At 43.0% G+C, this 26,918-nt stretch overlaps 1 protein-coding gene across 14 annotated transcripts in view; it reads right to left on the reverse strand.

Annotated features, from left to right (window-relative positions):
- Window positions 1-26,918, reverse strand: part of LOC111865836 (glutamate receptor ionotropic, kainate 2) — a 236,857-nt gene that overhangs the window by 72,764 nt on the left and 137,175 nt on the right. For all 14 annotated transcript variants that reach the window (XM_023854180.2, XM_023854177.2, XM_033751995.1 and 11 more), the window contains exon 3: window positions 10,389-10,640. In XM_023854180.2, coding sequence (XP_023709948.1) covers window positions 10,389-10,640 — 252 coding nt within the window. The remainder of the gene's footprint in view (window positions 1-10,388; window positions 10,641-26,918) is intronic.

The raw sequence follows: 26,918 nt of genomic DNA on the forward strand, positions 1-26,918 counted from the left end.
GCTAATTGGATTGGTCATATCTTACGCGGTATCTGCCTTCTAAAAGAAGTTATTGAAGGAAAGATAGAGGGGCAGATAGAAGTGACAGAAGATGTAAGAAGATGCTGGATGACCTTGCAGACAGAAGAGGATAATTGCATTTGAAAGAGAAAGCTCTAGATCGCATCAAGTGGAGGAACTGTTTTGGAAGAGACTGTGGACCTGTCGTCTTGACAGATTACTGATGAATGAATGAATGAATGAATGAATGAATGAATGAATGAATTACAAGGTATTCACATACACTTATGCAGATCCACATCGGCCCTCAAAATAGTTGCTGTTGGCCGCTATGCAAGTCTGCTAAAGTTTATATGGCTGTTGAAAACATTGCTGAAACTTATTGGCAGTAAATTCCCGTACGACGCTTTGCTGCCATTCCACGAACTTATTGACTATGGCAGTATATGTGACTTAGGAGCCTTTGTACCGTCTAAGTGCAACGTTGTTCATTATTTTTCCTTCGAATTCCTTTATTGGACACTGCATGTTTCGGCCTAACTGACCTGGCCATCTTCAGGTGCACAGGTTGTTAATGTTAAGGATTCTGCTGCTCGTTGTAACTCGGGTTTCTTTCCTCCTGCTGTAGTTGCCTCTGGTTATTTTGGTTATGTGGGTAACCATCAGTTTTATTTGGGTTGCACGTGGTTGCTTTCCTGTAGTGTGGGATACCTTTACAAAGCTCTAGCATAATGCATCTCACATTACAGCAAAGCAAACACGTGCAACCCAAGAACACCCAAATGAAACTGATGGTAACCCACGCAACACCAATAGAAAGAAAACCCCCCATAGCAGCGCAAAACAGAATCCTTGACCGTAACTTGTACACCTGAAGATGACCGGTTAGGCCGAAACATGCAGTGTCCAATAAAGAAACAAACAAAAAAAAAACTCCGTGGCCTGTAGTCCGACCGAGCGACCGCCGTTTGTCGGCGAAGTTAGTGCCAACTTCAGAGGATAGTGTGTTTCGCGTGGTCAACGCAACGAATTCTCACGGATGTTAATCTCGATTTTCTAGACCGGAGCCGCTGTTTCCTTGAAATAGCTCCTCAATTAGCCTCACGAGGCTGAGTGGATCCGTTCTAGACCCACTACTTCTCAGAAAACCTGGTAGCGCCGGGAATAGAACCCGGGACCTCTGGATCTTTGCCAGAAACTCTGACCACTAGACCATAGAGGCGGTCGTCCAAGAAAGGAATACGAAGGGAAAATAGTGAGTGACATTGCACACTTAGACGGCACATAAGCTCCTAAGTCAGGGTACGACCGTTTACTTCCAAATTATTTCCTATTTATTAATACCAACATTCCTACCAATTCTACCATATTTAGGGCCCATATATTCTGAGACAATAACAGCGTCATAAAACAACTACAAAGCATTATGACGTCATTCAATCTAGTTTATGTAGCGAACGCAAAACGGAGGTCACGTCGCTCGGTCTATATGCACATACTCCTGTGTATATTTATGTTCGAAATTCATCATCACCATCATCATCATCATCATCATCACCAAGTGCACATTTTAGACTTTTTTACATCTTCCAATCTTCTGCTTACATGAATTATCCTTTGGGCTCTTACCTCCGTCTCTTCTTCCTTTACGAAGACAACCAAACAGCTTCAGAGGAATTCGATAAGTTGGCATTCTTAAAATATCTTTTAAATAATTCTGTTGGTATTATTTTATTTCTTCTCCTAGGTTCTTGCCCAACGTAAATACTCCTTTGACTGTCCATTCTTCTATAGACTGCCAACGATCTCAGGAATCTCACGTCAGATGATTCCATCTCCTGGAGATCTCATTGAACTGAAGTTCAGTATCCACCCTCATATAGGAGAGACAGTACTGTCAGAAATGTGTAGAATTGTCTCTTGTTGAGCAATATGCGTTTAATCCCATAGAGACCGGATTTCTTCTAAATTATATTTAAAATTTCAGTTCATATCTCAAACGAAAAACATTACGTCTCCGCTACGAAGATCGGCGATTGAAGTTGTTTAGGTAAAAAAAAATATCAGTGTTTATTGTGACAACCAGACGAAATACAAAATTACGTTCTAAGAACAGAATGTAAATATATAGAATTTAAAGCAAGCGGTACCTGTAGCGACCACTAGGCTTCATAGGGTTAACTGCTCCAGAAAGAGAATTATATCTCTGTAGTTCACTCTGATACTGTGATGATGGCCGCATGAACTTTTTTCGTTCGCTCGAATGCTTGGATCGTGGGTTCGAATCCCATTCAAAGGCATGGATATTTGTGTGTAGGATTATTCTGTGTTTGTGTTATCCTGTGTATATGTAGCGGCCTTGCGACCGACTCCAAGGAGTCCTACCGTCTGTGTAAAAAAGATTACGAAACTGAAGAAGAGACCAGGGCTCAGCTAAGGGCTGTAGAGCCCTTAATGAATTCATGAATGATTGAAAGTTTATTCTAATGCTTCCCAAATGACAGCCAAACAAAAAAAAACTCCGTGACCTCTAGTCCGTAAGTGAACTATACCGACCGAACGACCGCCGCTTGTCAGCGAAGTTGGTGCCAACTTTTGCGGGTAGAGAGTGTCGCGTGGTCAGCGCAACGGATCCCCACGGCAGTTAATTTCGGTTTTCTAGACCGAAACCGCTATTTCCTTGAAATAGCCCCTTAATTATCCTCATGAGGTTGAGTGGACCCTGTTCCAGACCCATTATTTCTCAGAAAATCTCTTAGCGTGGGGAATGGAACCCATACCTCTGGATCTATAGCCAGGAAGTCTGACCACAAGACCAGAGGGGCAGTCTTACCTTATGAACTTGGAACAAAGAATTCCCAAAATACCACCCAGCTACAACATTAAAAAAAACAATTTTTAATGGCGCTAAAGACAAGTCGGTTCAGCCGAAAGTATTATGTCTTTACTCGTCTTCCTTTACCAACAAAATCAAGCGTTGTACGTGTCAGTCTAATCTCAAAGGGGTTGAGGTCTAGTGACACTATATAAGCAAATAGGATTATCGTGTTAGAGTTAATCTCGTAAAAATACGTGAGGAAAATTCCAAGCGAAGATGGAGACAGTCTCCTGTCGCCACAAACGTTTGCTTGCCTCTGTAACAGTCTCTACTTCTCTCATATAATTTACTGTCCCAATATATCAGAGATCTCTCGAAGGAAATGTCATCAGCAGTTCTCTGAAGACTTAAACTGACAGATATGTTGAAAATTTTTCATCGTCTCTTTTTCGGTTCAAGAACATAATTTTTTGGGAACTGGATCTGCTTCAGTCATTAGGCGAAGCATAAAAAGTGTTCGGTTTGGTGTTTTTAGAAGCAGCTTATCTCCATACACAGTTATTGGACTCAGCTGGGAAAGTTTCACATTATTTCCTGATGAAGGAAGCATGAACAGAAACATTGTGTCTTTTTGAAAGCAAAGGATGAGACGGTGGAATATGTCCAAAATAGGCCTGTGAATCAGTGCACCAACACACACTTGACAAGAACTTTTACATTTAAATTTACAGAATGCTACGTGAAAAATCTACCGGAGTACATCGCAGACTTTTAGCAGGTATATAATAAGACATTATATTACTTAAATCAACTTTAAACCTTTCCATCTGAATTCAGGGATTAGTCAAACTAATATGGTATTTGAGAACTCGTATATATAGAATCATTACATCTATTTTCTTTTAAATGTCTTCGCTATAGGCGTGAATTCTGGAGATTATGAGTTCGAATCTCAGTCGTGACACAGGCTATACGATTTTCGTAGAACTTTGTGGTTTACTTCAGTCTCTCCCGGATAATACGCCAATTATATCACAACTTCCCCTCAAATTCTTTCCAATTCATCTGTCATCCCCACCATCCGACGCTATACAGTCTAGATACAGACAGCGTCGTCTTATAACCTACAAATATTTAGATGTCTTCACTAGAACAGAAGTGCTCTATCTGAATATCTGAAAACCTATATGTAACAGCTGTCGAAGTTCAAGTTTCAGGTTTGCACAGGACCACCAGCATGTAGACCCGTTGCTAAGGAATGACTCTGTAAGCGGCCTCCGTAGTCTAGGGGTAACGTTCCCACCTCATGACTCAAGGTACGCGGGTTCAAACCCGGCGGAGGTCGTGGAATTTTTAAGGGGGGAAAATTTCAGGGAACAAGTCCTCCGGGAGGAACTTTAAGCCGCGAGTCCCGTGTCGTAGCTTTACGGCACGTAAAAGAACCTCATGTCTCAAGGGGACCTCTGAGCCAAATTCAGGACATTTCCCGCCCAACGGTAGTCTCTAACGCCTCTGGTAGATGGGGGAAGCATCGAGATACCGCTGAGCCAGTAGAGGCCGAACTCACTGGTTGAGTCGGGACTGATGGCACGCACCAGTACGTGTAGGGTATAGAGACCGGTAGAATATCACAGGGGGAGGCACAATGGACCAATACTGGTCTAAGTGCACGGGGAAACCCAACCTCTCCAATAACAACAAAAACGACGACTCTGTAAACAACGCCCGTTGCTAGGCAACAGATATCTAACGTGCACCAACGAAATAACTGAGAAGAGGTGATCCCCATGCGTTCCGAGCGACAGCTACGTGACCCAACAATAGAAGAACTGTTTGAAGCAACCCAGTGCCTCGGGGTATACCCGGACCACCCTGTTCCTGTGGGATATAAATACAGGAACCTGGCTCTCTAGTTTGGGGGAGTCTCGAATCTGTGACGGTAAAATATTGTCGCGTATCGGCTGTATATCGCGACAAATAAATTCTCGATGTATTCGATGTAGCGAATTTTATTTCACATTCGCACTTACAATCACCCAAATTACAGATTTACGATTACTGCTATCTGCAGTATCACAATTAGTACACTCCAAATGCCAGAATACAACTGACTAGTTGCTGGCTAACTCGGCCGTAGCTCCAGGACTCACTGATTGACTCAGTACAACTGACTGTGAATAGCCTTCGCTGCTCCTGATGTAGCCTCGACCGGACAATACGGGAAAACGGCCACGTAATAGGCACCCTTGTTGCTATGTCGCTGTGTTGCTATGTAACGCTAGCGGAGGTAACCGCTGTTGCTATCGTAACGTCGCCGCTGTTGACTCGCGTTGCCTAGCGACCGCGATATCCCTCGGTGACGTCACCGCGGAGGGGAGTGGCGGGGCGGGAACTCGCCTATTACCGCAAGAACGCGAGCGTTACGTTACCGCTGGGGAGGTAGGGGTTAACATGTCACAATATGGTCGTGAGTCCCGCAGGACTCGCACCTGAGAACAACTGCGCTGGCGATGGCCAGCAGAAATTGTGAACGACAGACAGGATATTTCATGAGGACTACAATCGCAAGTGTCCAGTTGGAAAATAACAATTCTGGTCGTGGGCCTCAAAGGGTTTGTCCACAAGACGAACTGATTATCTGATGCCCGAGAAGTACTGACAGCAACCATGCCAATGTAGAAGTTCTTAACAAATTCAACGGACCGGTTGAAACTTCTAAGGTGAAGGTAAGAAAGGTAAAGCTATCCTTGTAACAGGCCATGGAGGCCCATAGGGTTGTGAGACGTTGAGGCTCCCACATTATCTAGACAATCGACTCACAGATGGCGGTAAGGTTGTCAGCCTTACGTGCCGGCAGCCCTTTATCACCCAGGAATATTCCTGGTACTCATTTGTGTTAGCGGCTGAGTCGACCCCAGGGCCATAGTGCGGCTGGAAGGATTACGTCAACTGAAAAAATCCAATGACCTCATTGGGAAGTGGTGCCCAAAATTTGTCCGCACCTTTCAGTTACACCCTGTAAAATGTGGAATCATGAAGCGTGGACGAATTAACTTGATGCTTAATGAATATTACAGTAAATAGAGCGTTGTTAAAACCCACAAACAGAAGCTGGGAATCCTATTTTCTTAACCAAAGGCGTTAGATCCATGTTTTCTTGAAGTTATTTTTCAATTTGAGATCCTGGCACAGTTTTGGGGTGCCAGTAATGAATGCCCGGCATCAATCTACTACGTAAACCTCCCATCAGTCTCTCCTGAAGCCATTATCATGCCTCAGTAGTTAATTGCATGTGAAGCTAACCTTCAGCAGGGCGCCAGCAAATGTCAGTCAATAACTATAGATAGTGCTACTATACCGTCTAATAATGCTCCATATTTTGAGTCAACCAAGTGGACATAGAAAATTTACTCTATCAATAATCCTGATAAATCAACTGAAAATGTTAAGAAGTTCAAATATTTTAAAAGACAGCAACCAATCAAAATTACAAGAGTGCATTCGGAGACCACTCGCTACCATTAATTCAGTCTTTTGCCTCATCATCTCTCGTTTGAAAACAAATACATTAAAATATAGATTACAAAACCGTAGGTTCACTTACTGCTTCCGGGCACGAGATTTGGTCTCTCGCCAGAAGAGAAGACCACAGATTTAGGGCGGTGGAGGAACAAACTGATAATTAAATTATCTGGATTTGAGGAACAGAAAATAACAAGAAGACAGAGAAGATTATAATAAGAAGCAGCTTCGTGATTTGTTGTCTTCATTGTATATTATTGGAGTTATATTACTAAAACAGATGTCATGTGTGGGACATGAAGTGTTCATAAAAAGTATTAGTCATAATGAGGCCTTTATCCTTTCATTGGAAGTTGAAATGAGGGCGGAATTGCCCATGACGCTACTGCAAAGACAGCTCGTGTCTCCATGCCGCTACTGCAAGAATGGTGCTACTGCACAGACAGCTCGTGTCTCCATGCCGCTACTGCAAGAATGGTGCTACTGCACAGACAGCTCGTGTCTCCATGCCCCTACTGCAAGAATGGTGCTACTTCACAGACAGCTCGTGTCTCCATGCCGCTACTGCAAGAATGGTGCTACTGCACAGACAGCTCGTGTCTCCATGCCGCTACTGCAAGATTGGTGCTACTGCACAGACAGCTCGTGTTTCCATGACGCTACTGCAAGAATAGTGCTACTGCACAGACAGCTCGTGTCTCCATGACGCTACTGCAAGAATGGTGCTACTTCACAGACAGCTCGTGTCTCCATGCCGCTACTGCAAGAATGGTGCTACTGCACAGACAGCTCGTGTCTCCATGACGCTATTGCCCGAGTATATCGGTCATTTCAAAGGATATTTGGCCGTCACGGTTGCCCGATCTTGCACCCTCTGATTATTATCTGTGAGCAGCAATAGGAGACATAGCTTATAAAGACAATCCTGACATTCCCTTGAACTGAAGGAAGTCATCGCAGATTACATCAGGAACACCCTTCCGACTGACTTGTCGCGTGCCTTTAAAAACAAATATTTGGTTTAACTTGAGTAATTATATGAAATATACTTACGAATATTAATACTAAAAATGGGGCGGTTTTATCATTTGTACTGCAGATGCACAGTGACTTTGGCCTCATCCTGTACAAAAAAGTAGTTTAACATCCATTTTGGAAATATGTTCACAATCTCACGGTGGAATAACCTTAATATTGTACAGAACTACTAGGCTTATTTTGGACTCTTTCCATCGTCTGGTATATATAAGACAAAAAGCCACAATGTTTCGGAGATTGGATCTGTCTCCGTCCTCAGGTGGATGGGGCAGGATAGACTTACTCAGTTCTGTTCTCTACTAACCGGGGTTTGTCCCGTGATTGAGACTAGCTCTTTCTAACGGGCCCAACTGAGTAGGTCTATCTCTCTATCTTTCTTTCTTTCTATTTATCTATGGCTCTACTGCCCTTGTGGAACTTGGCAGCTTTTTCAGTTTCTTTATCCTATAGACAGGACTCCTTGGACGGGAGATTAGCCTATCGCAAGGCCTATACCTACAAACAGAACAACACAAACAACGAATAAACGCACACACGAACATCCATGCATCGAGTGGGATTCGAACCCACGATTCCAGCGTTCTAGCGGGATAAGACAGTTCATGCCTTAGACCACGCGTGCCCCGTGATCGCCTAACGTCAGTATCTAATACAATATAAATAAAAAATAGTAACAAGCAAGAAGAAAATACAGCAATTGTCATAATATATATTTTATAAGTAGACGTAATTTTATAATATTAGATGAAATTCTTATACATTATAATTTTAAAGCAACTTTAAAGCATTTCGTTGAATGTAAGTCTTCTGATGATGAACCTTATGGGCCGAAACATGTAAAAGCAGTAAAGTAAGTGTTACACTGTTGGTCCGTACACTTATTAAGGTGATTACTAATGACGGTGTAAGAGTAAGAATGTGACATCAAAATAATCTTGTTTGTTCAGCGTGATATCCAGTATGGAAAGTCTGGTCCCCAACTTGTGCTGAAGATTGAATTTAGTGATTTTGTTATTTTATGATGTAACGATTTACGTCATTGTCTGGTGATGATGGACTCTCAAATATGTTTTGGACGAACTACGGGAAGAGTTCTCCTTCCAGCACAAATACACTGCTGTCCGAATAGCAGAATTTATGCACCACTCTCCCATTCATGAAATAGTAATAAAAAAAAACTCGCTTCTGCCAACAACGTTCCATGTTTCCATGCCATTCTGCACAGAAGTGCTCACAATAATTCATTCAACTTCTGATTACGGTGAAGAAAAAAAGTTTCCTGAAGAAAACAGTTTTCTGGGATTTGGCACCGTGTATATGTGGTGTTAACCGACGTTTCGGAGGAACGTATCGCCTCCATACGTTCCTCCGAAACGTCGGTTAACACCACATATACACGGTGCCAAATCCCAGAAGACTGCTTTCTTCATAGTCACCGCCGTGAATGCCTCAAATCTTACAAAAAGTGTCCTGTTTTCGTATGGAAGAATTTTTCTGCCACGCTTACTGATATCGTGACCAAGTGAAATGTTGCCTCCGACTTGTACACAGGTTTAGTGACCAGCTTTTGTGAACGAATGATGAACCTTATAGATTGAAGTTCCTTCATTTTTTTTTGTTTTAATTTGTTTACCCTTTTTGTTTTCCCCTTACGAATGCATGGTTCTGAAAACGGCTTTAGAAATGCGGCTTTGTGTAGTCTGGTAGATCAATCCATATGTTTCGTAAGAACTCGTTACCTCCGTCATCAAGGTAGAGCAGTTGTTACGATTCTCCGGACATTGCGTAGAGTAATCTTCAAGGTGTAATAATGAAAACTGGTGCCTTCTCAGATATCCTGCTACCTCTGTCCTGAATATGGAGGCAGAATTTCCCTCCAAAATGTTGCTAACAATCTACAGACTATACGAAATCACATCTCATTTGACAATGATCTTCACAGTCACCGATGAGGAAACGCTAAATCTCGAATGGAACGTCCATGTTCCCTTGACTTAGATTTTTTATAGTTTTATGCAATGTCGAAGAAATTTTTGACCAGCTGAACAACTTCCATTCGCTCAAGTAACACCCTGTATCTTGGAATTAATTAACAATTCACAACGGAGAAGTGACATAGTTTGACAGTTCTGGTTTAATTAATTTCTAAGCACTACCACAAAGGTGTACATAAATGGGAGTGCCCCGTATAGATAACGCGAAGTGAAAGAGACACGCAAGAGAATTATACTACAAGAGATTTTTTTTCTGTGCGCTACAGCCCCAATTTGGGCCTAGGCCTACCTCCATGAAACTCTCCGTTTCACTTCGGTTTACTAGATCTTACACATACGGTAGGACTCCTTGGGCGAGTGATCAGCTCGTTGCAAGGCCTCTACCTGTAGACAAACACAGAAAAAAGCACACAAACATCCATGCCCTGAGTGGGATTCGAACCCACGATCCAGACTTCCGAGCGAGCGAAGACAGTGCATGCCTTAGACTGCTCGGCTACCGTGACCGGCACAGGAGATTGATTAAGTATACTTAAATGAAATCTCCGTTCTTCCCACAGGCAACTTATTCTCTTTGTAATGCAAAAATCTGCATTCAGCCCTTTCTTTTCTTATTCTCTTCGACTGCACTTCATATCAAATGATGTTGGTCATGAGGAGCTCCATCATTTCTATATAATGTAGTGTTGTCTGCTGAAAGTCAACCGACGTTTTGGAGGAATATGTCGCCTACATCTGCAATGCTGAATATTAAGGCAAGGAAGAAAACAGCGCGAAGCAGGCAGGAAAGACAGCATTTGGCCTGCGGGATTATGGGATTATAGGGAGACAAAAGGGACTGAGTGACATGTTTCTCCGAAACGTCGGTTGACGTTCAACCCAGTATTGTGTAGTACGGCCCCACATCCCAGAAGACTGCTCTCTTCATACTCACTGCCGTGAAAACCTCAAATCTTACAAAAATATTCATGATTAAATGTAAGATATACAAACTTTACATAGAGGTCATGGCTCACCGTAATCTTCCTCGTACACGATGGCAACTTTGGTCCAGTTGAGGAAGGCCATGACGTCTTGAAAAGCGGAGTTCAGCAAGGGTTGGGCAGGGTGAAGATTGATGGAGAACTCCTTGTAATCTGCGTCGAGGTCGAGACGCGCCTCCAGGTGTGGGATGTCCAAAGCGTCGCATATTGAGTGTATGTGTGCTCCTAGGAGCGGGTCAGACGGTCCGAACACAGCTTGAACGCCGAAGTTCACTAACTGGCATGCTGGGGACAAGAAAAGAGATTCTAAGAGTAGTGTCTCTTGACGAGGAAAGCAGAGGCGTAAGTGACGCGTCACATACTACACAGAACAATATGAACAGCTGGTGTGTGTCCATTTCATGACGCTTTAAATACCGCACTATACACGTACATAGCGTCGAATAGTAGAACGATAGAAAGAATTTGGAAGAATGCAGTTGCGTAGTAATAGGACGGTCATTTCCATTGAATTACTGAGGAAAATTACGATAAACCTCTCAGGATATGATTGGGCAAAACTCAGTAGGTATAGCAACCGGGCTACAGGCTGGACGACAGTGGTAAGAAATTGTTCTCTTCTCCATAGAATACTACGATATAGCACAGTCGGTATAGCGACTGGTTACGAGCTCGACGACCGAGGGATCGGAGTTCGAGTCCTGGTAGGGTCAAGAATTTTCTCTGCTACACATCGTCCAGACTGCTTCTGGGGTTCACCCAACCTCCAATCCAGTGGGTACCAGGTGTTTTATCCCTGGAGGTAAAGCACTGCGGTGCACAGCCATATTGTGGTTTTCTGTGTTATGACACCGTATAGTCTGCTAGGTAAAGTATATCTACTTTACGAATCAGGTTATGCATTACCTTGTGTAAGCAAACTTAAGAAAGAAAATGCATGTGTAAACAACATGTTTGGAATTCACAGCAGCGTGTGAATACGGGAAGTACGTTGCAATCTGGTGACGCTGTAATGATGACGCAGTGGTTTTGGCGGCTTCTCAAGAAGGGCTCAGCCCCACTGAGTTACGCAGTTGCATGTAGTAACCGGTATAGCATGTGGCTCTTTGGAGCCACAGATCTTGGAAGCAGCTACATAATTGAACATTTGGCTGTATGCCTGTCAACTTCTGGGAGCAAGTTGGAATTTGCTCACCAGATATCAAAACTTTGAGTCAGTGGGTGTAGTACTAAGAGTTAACATGTGAAGGACACACACACCAAGCCTCTCGCTCTGTCGAGCTAAGATATACTGTAAAGTCGGCTGGAAGCTTCTCACCCTACCGCAGGTCGGCAAGGCCTCTGTCGGGGTTAATATATCGACCCCCCCCCCTTTGGGTGACACGCTCGGTGGTGTTATGAACTTCACAGTTATACAAGAACGAAAACAGTGAGTGGGCGCCCAAAGACAAAGCGAAGCCTGCTACCAAACTTGATTCTAGCCACCCTCACATCATCTATTATAAATATTACGCCCTTGCAACGCAAAACTGCGTATACAGTTTAACAGTGTTCATTGTGTTAACATTAACTATACCGTCACGTGTCCCGGAATCCGTGACTAATAATAGCGGGTTCTGGATTGGATGATTAGGTTCATTGGCACTTCTGTTACAATTACAACCAATTATAAGGGCTCACAATCAATGACTGCCTAAGACTCACTCCATTCTTTATTGGTCAACGAGTGTCTTCTCTTCTGCGTGACTGACTTGGTTCTGATTTACGAATCGGTCACTTCTTCAGCTTCCGTTGTCCGCTGGTTAACACGCCACAGCTGAACACTGAACTCTCGCGGACTGAACTGAACTTCTTCGTCCTTTCATAACTTGGAAGAGAATCGAATATAGATTACCATCTCGAACAATTCGTCTGTTAATGCGTCTATTCATTGCCGCGAGAACGTGTGTTACTTCCGTGGTGAGACATTGTCTAGCAATGGACCACTCCGGCTTTCAGTCGTCATGTCACGATACGTACAATAGTTGCTTGCATCTTACAACAAAAGGAAAACGGGAAATGCTTTGACCAGACCCCACTATCATACCACCGTGCATCAGCCCATGTACGCACACATTTCGGGCACGCGTGAACCACAGCTCCTCTACAAGTTAGACAATCTTCTTACAAAGTCCCTTCCGACTCTGAACGCAAGACCTCACCACTGCATGAAGTGTGCAGCCACAGTGCGCCAAGCAACTGAAGTGGACCCAGCCCACTGGCGCCCATCTGAAGCTAGAAGTGTACAGACACAAGTGGTTACGGTAACATTAGCGAGCAACGTGGCACAATATGCAGAGGAACACCAAGACCGGTTGCAATATCCTTACGTTCTCCACAAGCACACAGCATTCATATTACGAGTGTCAGTTTGGTAAAACCACCGAGCGCGACAATCCCTCTCTACAGGCTTCAAATAAGTGAAATATAATCATAAACAGACTGACTACACTGTGTTAGGAAAATGACGACTAAAGGAAAGGGCGTACTCAAGAAAAACGCTTTAATTATTTGAATTGTGATACTACTTCTATGAAAGATTAAGATATTGTCACTTGTAGGGTGGTACGCATGACGAAAATGACGGGTTCTAGTTCGGATGATAGTATTTATTGTTTCTTTTGTTACAACCTCTCTTAATCACACACAAATACAACAAATCACAACAGAAACGTAAGCCCAGACATATTAAAGTAGAAAAAACATTTACCTGTGCTCACTTAATTAAGCACTATTCCATGAAGACAGATGGGGAAATGGAAATATAGCTCCACCATCCTTTAAACTCAGCACTGGATGGAGGTGAGTGATCAGTTTGAGGCCTCGACCGCTTTACTTCCGAGGAAAGAGTCCCACGTACCCACTGGATAGGAGGGTGGGTGGGTGTTAGTGCTAGTATGGGCAATGTGGAGAAAAGAAAAATCTCTTGCCTCTACCGGGGATCGAAACTCAGCCGTCCTGCCCGTAGCCTGTCGGTATACCTACTGAGCTATCCCGGCTTCCATATATAAAAAATTACAAACATTTTATTGAAATAAAAATGAAGTTTCTTTGAGCTGATGTAAGCACCACGCAATGAAGATGTACGTATTCATTCGTAACCTCGGCACTAGATGGAAGCGGGTGATCATCTTCACGTCCCAGACAAAGAGTCCCCTCAGCACCCATTGGGTAGGAGGCAATATGGGCTGCAGATTCGGTCTGGGCGCTGTGCAAAGAGAGAAATATCTCTTGCCTCTGAGAGAAATCGAACATCGACTCCTCGATCGGACTACTCAAACCTAATAACTGTAATGACAGGTATTCTAGCGCCTGTTTGGTTTATGTGCACGATTCGAAGATTAACATGAAATCGGAACGGGCAACGCAGGATTCGAGGACATTAAAACGAAACTACCAGCACAGAGCCGGTGGCAAGAGAAACGCAGGAGGTCCCGAATGCGAATCACGGACCAGTATAAAGCCTTGGCACACCAAAAGACTTAATCTTTGATTGATGATATACGCTTAGATACTACTGCCCTTTAAACAGCTGACAACACTATCACTATCACCGTTATCTGCTTTACAGATACAAGGGTAGAACGTACATCTGCAGCTAAAGCGATTTGCGAACAGACAGCTAAAATCTTGTTATATCCCCTTGATAAATATTGGTGTTGCAACAGCGGCGCTACGCTCGCAGAGGGACTAATAGACTATGCAAATTTCGCCACTACCACGTTGTCAACTTTCATACTCATAATCAAATAATCTCTCTGGCATGTAGTGTTCACAATCCCTACAGCGGCTGCTGCCTCTTGATGACAAGAATTTATTTTCAGGTACTTTAAAGAGTATGCATAATGAGGAGCTTCGTAACTTGTACTCTTCTAGAAGTATAATTAGAGTGATCAAGTCAAGGAGAATGAGGTGGGCAGGTCATGTAGCACGAATGGGGGAGACGAGGAATGCGTATAGGATATTGTTGGGAAAGCCGGAAGGAAAGAGACCACAGGGAAGACCAAGGCGTAGGTGGGTGGACAATATTAGAATGGATATTAGAGAGATAGGATGGGATGGTATGGATTGGATAGATCTGGCTCAGGATAGGGATCAGTGGAGGGCTCTTGTGAACACGGTAATGAACCTTCGGATTTCATAAAATGTTGGGAAATTCTTGAGTAGCTGCATAATTGGCGGCTCCTCCAGAAGGGCTCAGCTCCATGAGTAAGTAAGTAAGTTTAAAAAGTANATTTTTCCGTGTGTAGGTAGCGACTTTGCGACGGGCTGATCCCCTTTTGAAGGAGTCCTACGGACTGTGTGTAGAGTTAAGAAACTAAAAAAAAAAACTGCCAAGGTTCAACAAAATGCGATGTAGAGCTAATATACACAAAACCTGGGACCTATTCATTAGCCAAAGAAAATTAGGACCAGCTACATCATCCTGAAGTTGAACCTTGCTCCAGTTCTTGTTGCGGAGCATGTTACGGTGTTTCTGAACTCAGAGCGGGGTCTCAGCTGCTCGAGTTCACAGTAAAACTTCGACTCGGCTGTCAACCAGAATCATCGTAACAGTAGGAATGACGTATTCGGTTCTTGTCCACGGTGACTCGCTCTGTTGCAGGGATTGTGGAACTGAATTAAACGGTTCGTCTTGTTGTCTAGTTTTAGTGCAGTCAATGACAAAAACAGACGAATCTCTCAGACTCTCCGTTCAGAGGAATAATATTGTCACGTTCATGGGTGACTAAAGACTGGGTTCGGATTGTTAATCGCATTTATTAACCGTCTACATATCGTAACTACAATTAATCATTTCACTATTACTGATTTACGACAACTCCACACTAATCTCTTCGTCTACCTGCACTAGATCTCAAGGACTTATAACACAGGAACTATAACAGCCTCACTAAATCACACAATTCCAATATCACTGTGCTTCAGAGCACTGAAGTCTTCAAAGCACACGCTGACTTCTTTCACTCTTCTCTGCTCCTAATCCCAATTCGCTCTAATCCTACAGATCATAACTCTCGTTAAATAGCAGAGGAACGGACATGAACCTACAGGAAATACATACCACGTGATCGCAATCCAGCCATTCTATTGGCACATCGGTTGGATCTACAGAAAACACAGCTTCCTCTATTGTTGCATGTTGGATCATAGCTGCTGCCTGTTAATCAAGTCCAGTTGCAATATATTTCTTTGTATAATGCAGATGGGCCGGTCACGGTAGCCGAGCGGTCTAAGGCATGTACTGTCTTCGCTCGCTTGGAAACCGGGATCGTGGGTTTGAATCCCGCTCAGGGCATGGATGTCTAGTTTGTGTGCGTGCGTTTTGCTGTGTCTGTGTACAGGCAGATGCCTTGCGACGAGCTGATCACACGCCCAAGGAGTCCTACCGAATGTGTAAAATCTAGAAAAACCTAAGTGAACGGAGAAGTTCATGGAGGTAGGTCTAGGCCCACTGGGGCTGCAGTGCCAAGGAAAAAAAAAATAACGCAGATGGAGTGCAAGTGATGCAATAATATTGTTTCCCTATGCTTAATTAGTTAAGTACTAAGCCATGAAGACATATGGTTGAGTGAAGGTGTAGCTGCACCAGTCCTGACCTCGGCACTAGATGGAGGTGAGTGGTCAGCGTCAGGTCCCGGCCAGGGAAGAGCCCCCGGTAACCATTGGTTAGGAGACTGGGTGGAACACTTGAAGGAACACTTTAGGAAGCCAAGAGATCATATATTGGTTGTCTACAGTAAAAGCCCGAATGTTTCACCAATAAGAAAATCAGAAGAAAGGGCATTACTGACATAATTGAGTATATCGTTTAGTTCTGAGGTGTGTAAGAAAAAATCAAGTAACAGCTTTACTATTAAGTAAAAATGAATTCAAAATTTAGTACCTTAAATGTAGTTTTACGTATTTTCACAAGTATCATTAGAAACAGCAATTATAATTTCTCATAATCATCTTCCTCATGTTTATTCTTGAGGTCCTGCTAATAGGGCGAACCCTCTTTCCTATGAATTATTTACTTACTCATGGAACTGAGCCCTTCTTGAGGAACCGCCAGTTCTGCAGCTACTCAAGAATTTCCCAGCATTTTATGGAACCCAAAGGTTCATTACCGTGTTCCCAAGAGCCCTCCACTGTTCCCTATCCTGAGCCAGATCAATCCAATCCATACCATCCCATCCTGTCTCTCTGAGATTCAGTTGAATATTGTCCACCCACCTACGCCTTGGTCTTCCGAATGGTCTCTTTCCTTCTGGCTTTCCCACCTATATCCTATATGCATTCCTCTAGTATTTGAAAAAAAAATGCTCAGCTTAGATTAGTGTCAAGATAGTATTGTGCATTCCTGAAGGCAGTGAGGGGGGAGGGAAGTAAAGTTATTTAGATCAGAATGGCGACACATGAATGTTAAGTTAGATGTGTACGAGGGGGTACCCAAAAGAAACAGAACTTATTTTTTTTAACTTATTTATTCAAATTTTAAGCACAAACCTTCAATCCCCTTCAAAGTACTCTCCACTTACACCAATACACTTGTCTAGTCTTTTATTACATTTTTCAAAACATTGTCTAAATTCATCTTTTGAGATGCTCGACAGCGCCTCCGTCGTTTTTTTCTTTCATGTCTCTTTTCATTCGAGGAAACAAAAAAAGTCGCACGGGGCAAGGTCGGGTGAGTATGGAGGGTGAGGAACAGGGGTCATACCATTTTTGGTCAAGAATTGTCGTACAGACAGGGCTGTGTGTGTGTCATGATGGAAAAACCAGTCACCCGACTGCCACAAATCTGGCCGCTGAGCTCCAAGTCACTCCCGACAGCTCCACAATTTCTTCAATGGTCCGTCGTCGATCTTCCTTGATGATTTCACGAATTTTTCCAACATTTCATGTGTTCGGGCCGCGGAAGGACGACCAGAACGAGGTTTGTCATCAACTGACATTTCACCATTTTTGAAACGGGAAAACCACACAAACACTTGAGTTTTCCCCATAGCATCGTCCTTGTACGCCGTTTTTAACATTTCAAGAGTTTCTGTTCCACTTTTCCCGAGCAAAAAGCAGAATTTAATCGCCGCACGCTGTTCACGAAAATCAGCCATTGCAAAAACGACGATCACACAAAACAGTTGTCACTATAAACTCTGCCGAAACTAGTCCTTACCTTCTGAAGCAACGGTAGTCGGCTTATCGACTCAGGAATGTTAGCTCTATGCGCTCATAGCGGCAAAACGCGGTACTACAAAAGTTCTGCCCACAAAAAAATTAGTTCGGTTTCTTTTGGGTACCCCATCGTATATCCTATATCTTATTATTTTAGCGATGGACTCAGTTTCGTAGGATTTTTAAACATCGGATAGAAAAGTGATTGTGAATACTGAATTGGACAGTCTGTCAAATGAAGATGTCGTTATCAAATTTAAGGCGGTGTCTTACGATTTTCTAGGACTCTTGATTATAAGGACGAAAATCGCTTCTATAAAATGTGACGGTTTAAAGTGTCATGCATATAGGATTTTAATATATGTAAATAAACTTCCTGTTGCTCCATCTCAGAATTTCGCACTGTCACATGCTGTTCATCATAAATAATTTAAAATTGTGGCGGTTAGACAACTTCCAACACGATGTTCATACCAAGTACCGTGAAACCTTCTTGAAAGGACCACAAGTTATTATGTGAGACGGGTATTCCACCGGCTTCGTGCTTCTAGAAAGTATATAATACCCACTTTACTGTAAGAGGCATCTAATGAAATGAAGCAACCGAGGACGCCTGAGGTTCCCAAAACCACGTATCATACATACACAACGAGTTGGTTTCTGGGTGACGCTGTGCAGAGATTGAGGGTGGATTCCCAGAAACTTCTGACAGGGGTACAAAACGATGTGTTCTTCCTCACGGTGTGTGATGACTTGAGTAAAACGGACGAGAAAGCTAAGATTCATGCTGTCCTAATCTCGATTTTAGAGGGATGACTCATTTATAGAATTAAAGATATTATTTGTGACCGTCTCTGTGGTCTAGTGGTCAGAGTTCCTGGCTACAGATCCAGAGGTCCGGGTTCGATTCCCGGCTCTATCATATTTTCTGTGAAGTAATGGGTCTAGAACGGGGTTCACTCAGCCTCGTGAGGATAATTGAGGAGCTATTTTGAGGAAATAGCGGCTCCGGTCTAGAAAACCAAGATTAACGACCGTGGGGATTCGTTGCGCTGAACACGCGACACCATCTGTCCGCTAAAGTTGGCATTAACTTCGCCGACAAGCGGCGGTCGCTCGGTCGGTGTAGTTCGCTTGCGGACTAAAGCCACGGAATTATGTCACTCAAGGTCTCAGTACACAGTAGAGCTTTAAAAGCAAATGGGTAAGTACAGCTGGTGCACTGGTTTCGCGAGATGCTCTTTAGATATTAGAGTTACATGCTTTTATAGCAACAATGATTCATTGTTTTCATTGATTTCATGAGTTTTGCAAGCTAATATAATCGACTGTCCAAGTAATGCTGACGAGAGAACGTGGACCACGAAGCTACAGATGTGAACATGGTGTGAAGCCTTTCGACCCGTCCACCCTGCTATCTAGTGCACACTGGGGGGCTCTTACCAGGGCAATATAACGGGCAGAGCATGAAGCTGACCCACTCACTTTTCTCTGCTGCCAGTGCTCAGAATGGGTGAAAATTTATTTCCTCTACTTCATACGCCCACGAACCGGGACAGATCAATTGGTATACCGACGGACTACGGGCTGGGGATAGCGGTGTTTGCACCGAGTCTCCTTCCCAGCGGCTACTGTAGGTTCTACCCCCGAAGTAAAACGGTCGAGGCGTGAAGCTGCCCACTCACCTGCATCTAGTGCCGAGTTCAAGAATGGTGGAGCTATACCTCCACTTTCCCATGTATTCATGGTTTGGTGCTTAATTAATTAAGCATAGGGACTTTACTTTTTACCTATACGCCACTGTGGCATCGGACACGGACAGATATTACCCTATCTTTAGTCTTAACATACTTTGTATACGTTCATCAAAGCAAGGAATATGAAGGGACAAATGAAAGGTTGAGTGCGTCCTTACGCCATGTTTCGTTTCTAAAATTACTGCAGTATTTTCAAGGGAAATATAAAAATTTAAATTTGGCTCACACTCCTACGACGTCAAACCATAACATCAAGTTCAGTGAGGTATGTACGAACATGTTTGAAAATTTGTATTCCACTGGAGTCAACTTTCCTTCTCGTTGCTATTGATCGTAATATTTTCACCCCTGGGGTCCAACTCTGGCACCGACTTCACGGCTGCCTATGGCTTCATGTAAGGAACGTAAAAAACGCATCCGTCGATGCGAGTCCCTGTAAAAGAGAGGGAGACCGGAGGTGTTAGAAAGTCTACAGAATTTTCCCCCCACAACTGAAAGAATTAATAAAAGAACTACAGCGTATACGTTACCATTTACGCTAAATCTAACTACTAGCTTGTACTTCGTTTGACATTTTGGATAGTATCCAACGTCCAGTTTTGTTTCAAGCAACAACATTTCGGAAACATTCTCTTAATTAGATGGCAGGATAGATTAAGGAATCCTATTTCGAAGAATTCCATCTTCTGGGATGTGACGCAGTATAGATCTTGTGTGAACCGATGTTTCGGAGGAACGTATCACCTCCATCTTCAGTGTAGAAAAATCCGTGAGCGAGGACCAGGCTTCAACCACCTGTTCACGTCACATTCTATACTATATTTTCACGTGTTGGGTGTATAACGCGACAAATAACTTCACGCCGTCTTTGACCTAGTGAATTTATTGCACATTCGCTCTTACACAATTCCCAATTACAATTACTGCCATCGGTAGTATCACAATCACATCCACTGCTCTCGGCGACTGCTAGACTTCTGCTGCACTCGGCGACTTCACGATCCGCACTGTGTCACTCCTGATCAAACACTCTCTGGTCACATACTGCTCAGCCGGCTTTTCATACCGGTCCCTGTTGCCTGTGTCAACAGCGGTGTCCCGTGTTACGTCACATTGGGAAGTTCTATTACGTCACCGCGGAAGGGGGCGGAGTGTTGACGGGCCTGTTACCGTAGCAGAGGCAGCGCTCCGAAGCTGTTACGTCACCGCTTGCGGGGGAGGGGGTGTCCTGCATAGCTCAAATACGTAACAATATATTATATCCAGGTCTCTTTGCTGATAATACATATATATATAAGACCGATCGCGAAGAAAGTTATGTTCTCAGAAAGCTGCAGCGAGGTCTCAGTGTTACTGAGACGTAACGTGAGCGTTGGAATATAAAAATCAATGAAGATAAGACGCAGACCATCTGCTTTCCTTGTAAACTCAGGCCCCTCGAAGCTCACCTTACACTGAACTGTCATAACATCGCCTCCTTCAACCACGTAAAATATCTCGGTATAATCTTCGATAAGATAATTTACATTAAGACCTCATACAGAAATGATCGCAGCCAAGGCCTTCAGAACATTTATTAGAGACTACTCCCTATTCAAATTGAGCGTTGAAGCGCTAATATTATACTAACATTTCATAAAACATTTATTAGATCAGTAATGACATGCTTGTCCTGCCTGGGAATTTTCGTAGACACCCAGCTCCTGAAATTGCAGCGCCTGCAAAATAAGGTTTACAGCATCATTGGTAATTTTCAAAGCTGCACACACGTCCGCAATTTGCATGGCTTTAAACTTTCCGTATGTATATGATTACATAAAAAATTGTGCAGGCAAACGGCAAGAGGTCATACAAAATAATGAGCATGAATATGTTCGCAGCATAGGACAAGGCGAATCCAGATTCAGAAAATCTGAGAAGCTTATACTTTGTGGCGGTAAAACTTAGACCGTTCAATTGACTAGGCTGCCGTTGTAACATAAGATACGGAAGATAGTTGTGATCTCCTTTGCAAATTCTGTACTGACGGAGGGCTTGTATATACTGTAAAAGGAAGAATTTTGAACAGCATGCTATGTGTTCCATGTGCACACTTGACAAAGGCCAAGCATACTCATGAGAGACGAACCCATCTCCTCTTCAGACAGGAGGATATGACCATAAAGGCCAAAAGAAAGAAGGGCTTAGGTTGTGACCCGCAAGACCCTTGGTGCCAAGACCAATTGATTTGAGGAAAATCGCCAGTCTTAAAGTAAAGCCGACTCTGAGATTAGTTAGTTACAGTCAGTGACGAGGCAGTTGCGAGTCAACCGCCATCCAACGAGGAAGTAAACATGGAAGCAGAGAGGATCCGTTACCAGGCAGCGGCTGCTAATCAGGACATAGAAAACTTTATTCGCAACAGTTATAAAGATCTGTGGAGTGTGTAGAACCGTGATAGAATTATACTCATAGTTACGTGTAGTTATGTGTTTTATAAGTGTTCAGTAAATCCAATTATTAATCCATTCTCCGTGTTTGATCATTAACATGTAACAATATTTTTGAGATGTGACACCGTGTAATGTGGTAGAAGTTTACCGACATTCCTCCAAAATTTGAGTAAACTTCTCCCAGAATAGATGACGTCACATTCCAGCAGCCATTACTCTTCAACTTCAATAACAGATCGACAAAAATTCTGTGACGTGATACCTGAAAGTCGCAGTAGTTAAGACAGAGCCAGGCGCCCATTGCTAAGCAACGGCTCGGTAATCACGTTTTCACAGCAAAGAATACGACTGAAGAAGCAATGCATTGGATATACAGTCATGTCAGTTCTTGGACAACGCATACAGAAATGTTTCCGTTCACACGGCAACGAACCTCCAAAGCACATTAACAGCGAAAAACGCGTCAACTCTGCTGTTGGAGGAGGTAATCTCCATACGGTTCGACCTGAACGTACATCAGGGGGGAGAACTGACAAACAGGAGACAGAATGCGACAGAAGACAGTCAGAAGTCAGTAGTGAAGTCTTTATCTTATGTAGTGTAGTTACAGTAACCTTTAGAGTACAAGTATTATCATTACTCGTTGCTATTAGTGAACACCCGCTAACAGCGTTTCAAAACCTGCAAAATCACCTTAATTTACTCAGCGACTGGTACACCATTTGGCGAACAACGGTTAATCAAACGAAGTCTGTCCAGATAACATTCACCACGAGACATGAAATGTTCCCACAAGTAACAATGAACCTACAGCCACAGAAACAAAGTATCTCGGCCTCCACCTCGATCAAAGGCTTACTTGGAGAAAACACATCCAAACTAAAAGAAAACATCTTGACATGAAATATCGTCAAATGTACTGTCTTCTCAATAGAAAATCAAAGTTCTCTATGACTAACAAAATACTACTATACAAAGCTATACTTAAACCTATTTGGTCCTATAGTCTTCACCTCTGAGGATGTGCAAAGCCGTCGACAATCAATCTCATCCAGAGATTCCAATCAAAAACACTAAGGGCAATTGCAGACGCGCCACGGTATGTGAGCAACCTTACACTCCATAACGACCTAAAGATACCCTTCGTCAAAAATGAAATACTAAGAATGACTGAAAGGTACAGAAACCAAACTGTAAACCATGACAACGAATTAATAGAAGAGCTATACACCAACGGTCCAGTGACAAGAAGACTGAACAGAACACGGCCGCAAGACATCATCAATCAATGAAATAGACTAGATGTAGAATAAAACATCTCTGGATGTTTCCCTTGCAAGCTAACCGCCTATAACACATTTACTTAATACTCTGTAATGATGTAGATTGTAAGAAAGCATAATAATAAAATAATCATTATTTGTATTAACGAAGTGTTATAGTTACAGTAAGATTGTGTTACAACTAATTGTAGTTCCGCCTGGTGAATATCCAATAAATCGATTCATCTAATCCGAAACCCATTAATTACTTGTCGCGTTACCAGGATACGTGACAATACATTCCACCGAAATCCATTTACTTCCAAGGATAAAACATGTGAACATCCTGACTTACTCCTTATTATGAGATCCTTTTATGAAGTTCGTTAATACGTAACAGCTCGTAAAACGAGTCTTCCTAATGCGAAAGAGGAGATAAATGCATTCGTGTTAGAAAAAAGAGAACACAGCAAACATTTGAATGCGGCCGCCAGGACATATCGATGCTCCTGTGTTCAAGTGACCCCGAAGAGTTCTGTGCCAGCACAGCCCCAGTATCTGAAGCTATGTCACAGAGATAAGAAGCGGCGTCTAGAATCTACGGTCCTTTCAGCTTCCTGTCACTACGGGGAAGCAAATACTGCCATAAAGAAAGTTTCGAGTCTGGCGTGAGCTCTCGTACCATCTGACACCCACACTGAAAATCTGCAGCAAACTGGCGTAAATATTCATTTATTTATTACCATGTTTAGCGATGCGAATAGATACGTACAAATAGAAGAATGTAATTCTTGGGAAGAAAAACTGATAAACTGATATTTTCGACTTCATGAAATTACCCCGTTATCATTTAACGTCTAGCAAGTGCATGTGAATCATATAAAGATATATTTACCGATTTCCCATTTCTTATCAAAACAGAATACTGTATAAAAACAAACTCCATGGCTTGAGTCCACAAGTGAACTATACCGACCGAGCGACTGCCGCTTGTCGGCGAAGTTAGTGCCAACTTTAGCGGATAGAGGAAGTCGGGTGGTGAGCGTAACGGATCCCCACGGCCGTTAATCTCGGTTTTCTAGACCGGAGTCGCTATTTCCTTGAAATAATTCCTCAGTTACCCTCACGAGGCTGAGTGGACCCCGTTCCAGACCCACTACTTCTCAGAATGTCTGATAGCGCCGGGAATCGAACCAGGAACCTCTGGATCTGTAGCCAGGAACTCTGACCACTAGACCACAGAGGCGGTGACAGAATACTGTATATTCACGAAAACTCACCAACATACATATCTGAGGCCGTGTCATAGCTCAAGCGGTTAGTCGCTGGCTTCCCACCGCGGCGGCCCGGGTTCGATCCTGGGTATGGTCAAGTGGGATTTGTGGTCGACAAAGTGGCGCTGGGGCAGGTTTTCTCCGAGAGCTTCGGTTTCCCCTGCCAATATTCATTCCACCAATTGCTCCACAATCCCCCTCACCTATCATCTGGGACTAGTACAATAGACCAGAAGTGGCCGCAGTACAAGGGACTTAGTCCCACCCCACTATCAATAAAAAAACATACATATTTCGACCATGAAGATGGAAGCAGCGTGTACTTGTGAAACGTCAGCATCATCTCCCATAACCACATGATGTAATAACAGGTGAACAGAATTAACCTTAACAAACACATATCAACATCTCTGCGTTTAATTCCTTAATAACATGCAGTGTTTCCTGAGAGGTGCGGTTCACCGTCCTCTCCTCAATAAATTTTTAAAAATCAGGAGGTTAATGGGCTCTGAATGCGAGTTGTTGTCCATTTCCAGAAAGCACCTTCATCCCGGTATGAAAGAAGGCTTCTAATTTATTGTTACAAATCCCCCAGTCTCTACTGACCTTCCTGTAAAAGTAAAAAAAAATTAATGTAAAGCTATCCCTGTAGCAGGCTGTGAAGGCCCATAAGGTTATGAGACGTTGAGGCTCCCACATTACCTCGACAATCGGCTCAAAGATGGCGGTAAGGTTGTCAGCCTTACGCGCCGGTCGCGCTTTACTCCCCAGCAAAATTATTTAAGTAATTTCTGGTACTCATTTCTATTAGAGGCTGAGTCGACCCGAGGGCAATAGTGCGGCTGGAAGAATTAGGTCAACTGAAAAAAAAAATGACCAAATCGGGACTTGAACCCGCGACTTTCCGGCTTGTATCATAGTGCCTCAACGAACTACGCTACTGCTTGCGCCCAGCAGGAATCCTGTTATGTGTTATAAACAAGGCACATAAAATATATACTCAAGTAAGCAGTCTACACAATATTCTGTATGTAAAACAAAGTAGGCACTATCGTATTAATATTCATTTCTATTGACAAATAACAAATGTTGATACGAGAGTGCCTATTTTGTTTTAAATACAGAATATTGTTGTGCAGTGTGCATACATCTATATATATTTATATATCTTATCTATTGACCCAACGTTTCCTAGCAAATCAGGCGCATTCATGAATACCAACATGGACACAAAACAAATTATATATTGCTCAGATTTCGCGGTAAGAATAGACAGAAATGCACATCTAAAGGGGCCCATACACGTACGAGTCAGGCTCGGGTTCCAATGAGTCAAACTCCTCCGTGTGTGGGTCGCAATGTTGGGAGTCAGCTCATGCGTTTGTGATGAAATTAATCTGAGCCCGGCTCCAGAGTCAAGCTCGCCGAGCCGAACTCGCGAGCCAGACTCGTACGTGTATGGGCCCCTTTAAGGGAAAGCTATTGACACCGATTCTGCATCTCCGTCCTGTGGTGTACAGTGCAACAGTGGGTCAAGTGTTAAAAGAAAATTCAAGCTGCGAAAAAAACATGGTGGAACCTGCATAGTAGAGGAACGCCAGTTAGCTCTGTTTTACTTCACGAGACTGTAAAACAAAATCAGTTTGTCTCTTCGCTCGACTTCATGCTTTCCTGCAGTAGACGAGCTTTAATTACTGGTCGGTCCTATTGATTTTCTCCACTCTCGAAGACAGCATTTCCGACGACAGCCACGCACAAATAAGAGTAGGAAAATATAGTCAACTTGTGAAGTACAATCTTTATTTTATATAGAAAAATATTTTCGCAATGGAACTATATGCGTGTCGTTTATCCAAGGATCCGTCCAGATCCCGGGGGGGGGGGGGCCGTTGAATCAAACGATGGTACTTTCTGAATTTCAGTATGAACGTCATGATACCCACATACATTTAAGTTTCGGGCCGTTAAAAATATCAATTTATGACAGTGAGAACATATAATTTTGGAAAAACAAATAACAAACAAACTCCGTGTTCTGTAGTCCGCAAGCGAACTATACCGACCGAACGACCGCCTTTTGTCGGCGAAGTTAGTGCTAACTTCAGGGGATAGAGGGTGTCGAATGGTCAGCGCAACGGATCCCCACGGCCATTAATCTCGGTTTTCCAGACCGGAGCCGCTATTTCCTTGAAACAGCTCTTCAATTATCCTCACGAGGCTGAGTGGACCCCGTTCCAGATCGACCACTTCTCAGGAGGATAAACACAAACAAACGAAGAAGAAGAAGAAGAAGAAAGCTTAACCGATTAGATTGATCTAAATTAAATTATAAGTTGTTAGCAACAATACTAAAATAATTATGATGATTATGATGATGATTATAATAATAATAATAATAATAATTCAACATATTTCAGAATACTTGTCGACAGCATCGGCATACACAAAAACACATAACAAATATAAGGAAATAAAACAAAAGGGAAAATTAGCTGATATGTCCCGTTTAATTTCAGTCACACCTGGTTTTCCTGGACATTCCTAATGGCATATTCTAAAACAAAGTTGAAAAGCAGTGGGGATAAAGCATCTCCTTGTTTTAGACTATTCGACATAGGAAAGTCTCAGACAAATGTTT

This window comes from Cryptotermes secundus, unplaced genomic scaffold (genome assembly GCF_002891405.2).
Source record: "Cryptotermes secundus unplaced genomic scaffold, Csec_1.0 scaffold1158, whole genome shotgun sequence".
Classification (NCBI taxonomy): domain Eukaryota; kingdom Metazoa; phylum Arthropoda; class Insecta; order Blattodea; family Kalotermitidae; genus Cryptotermes; species Cryptotermes secundus.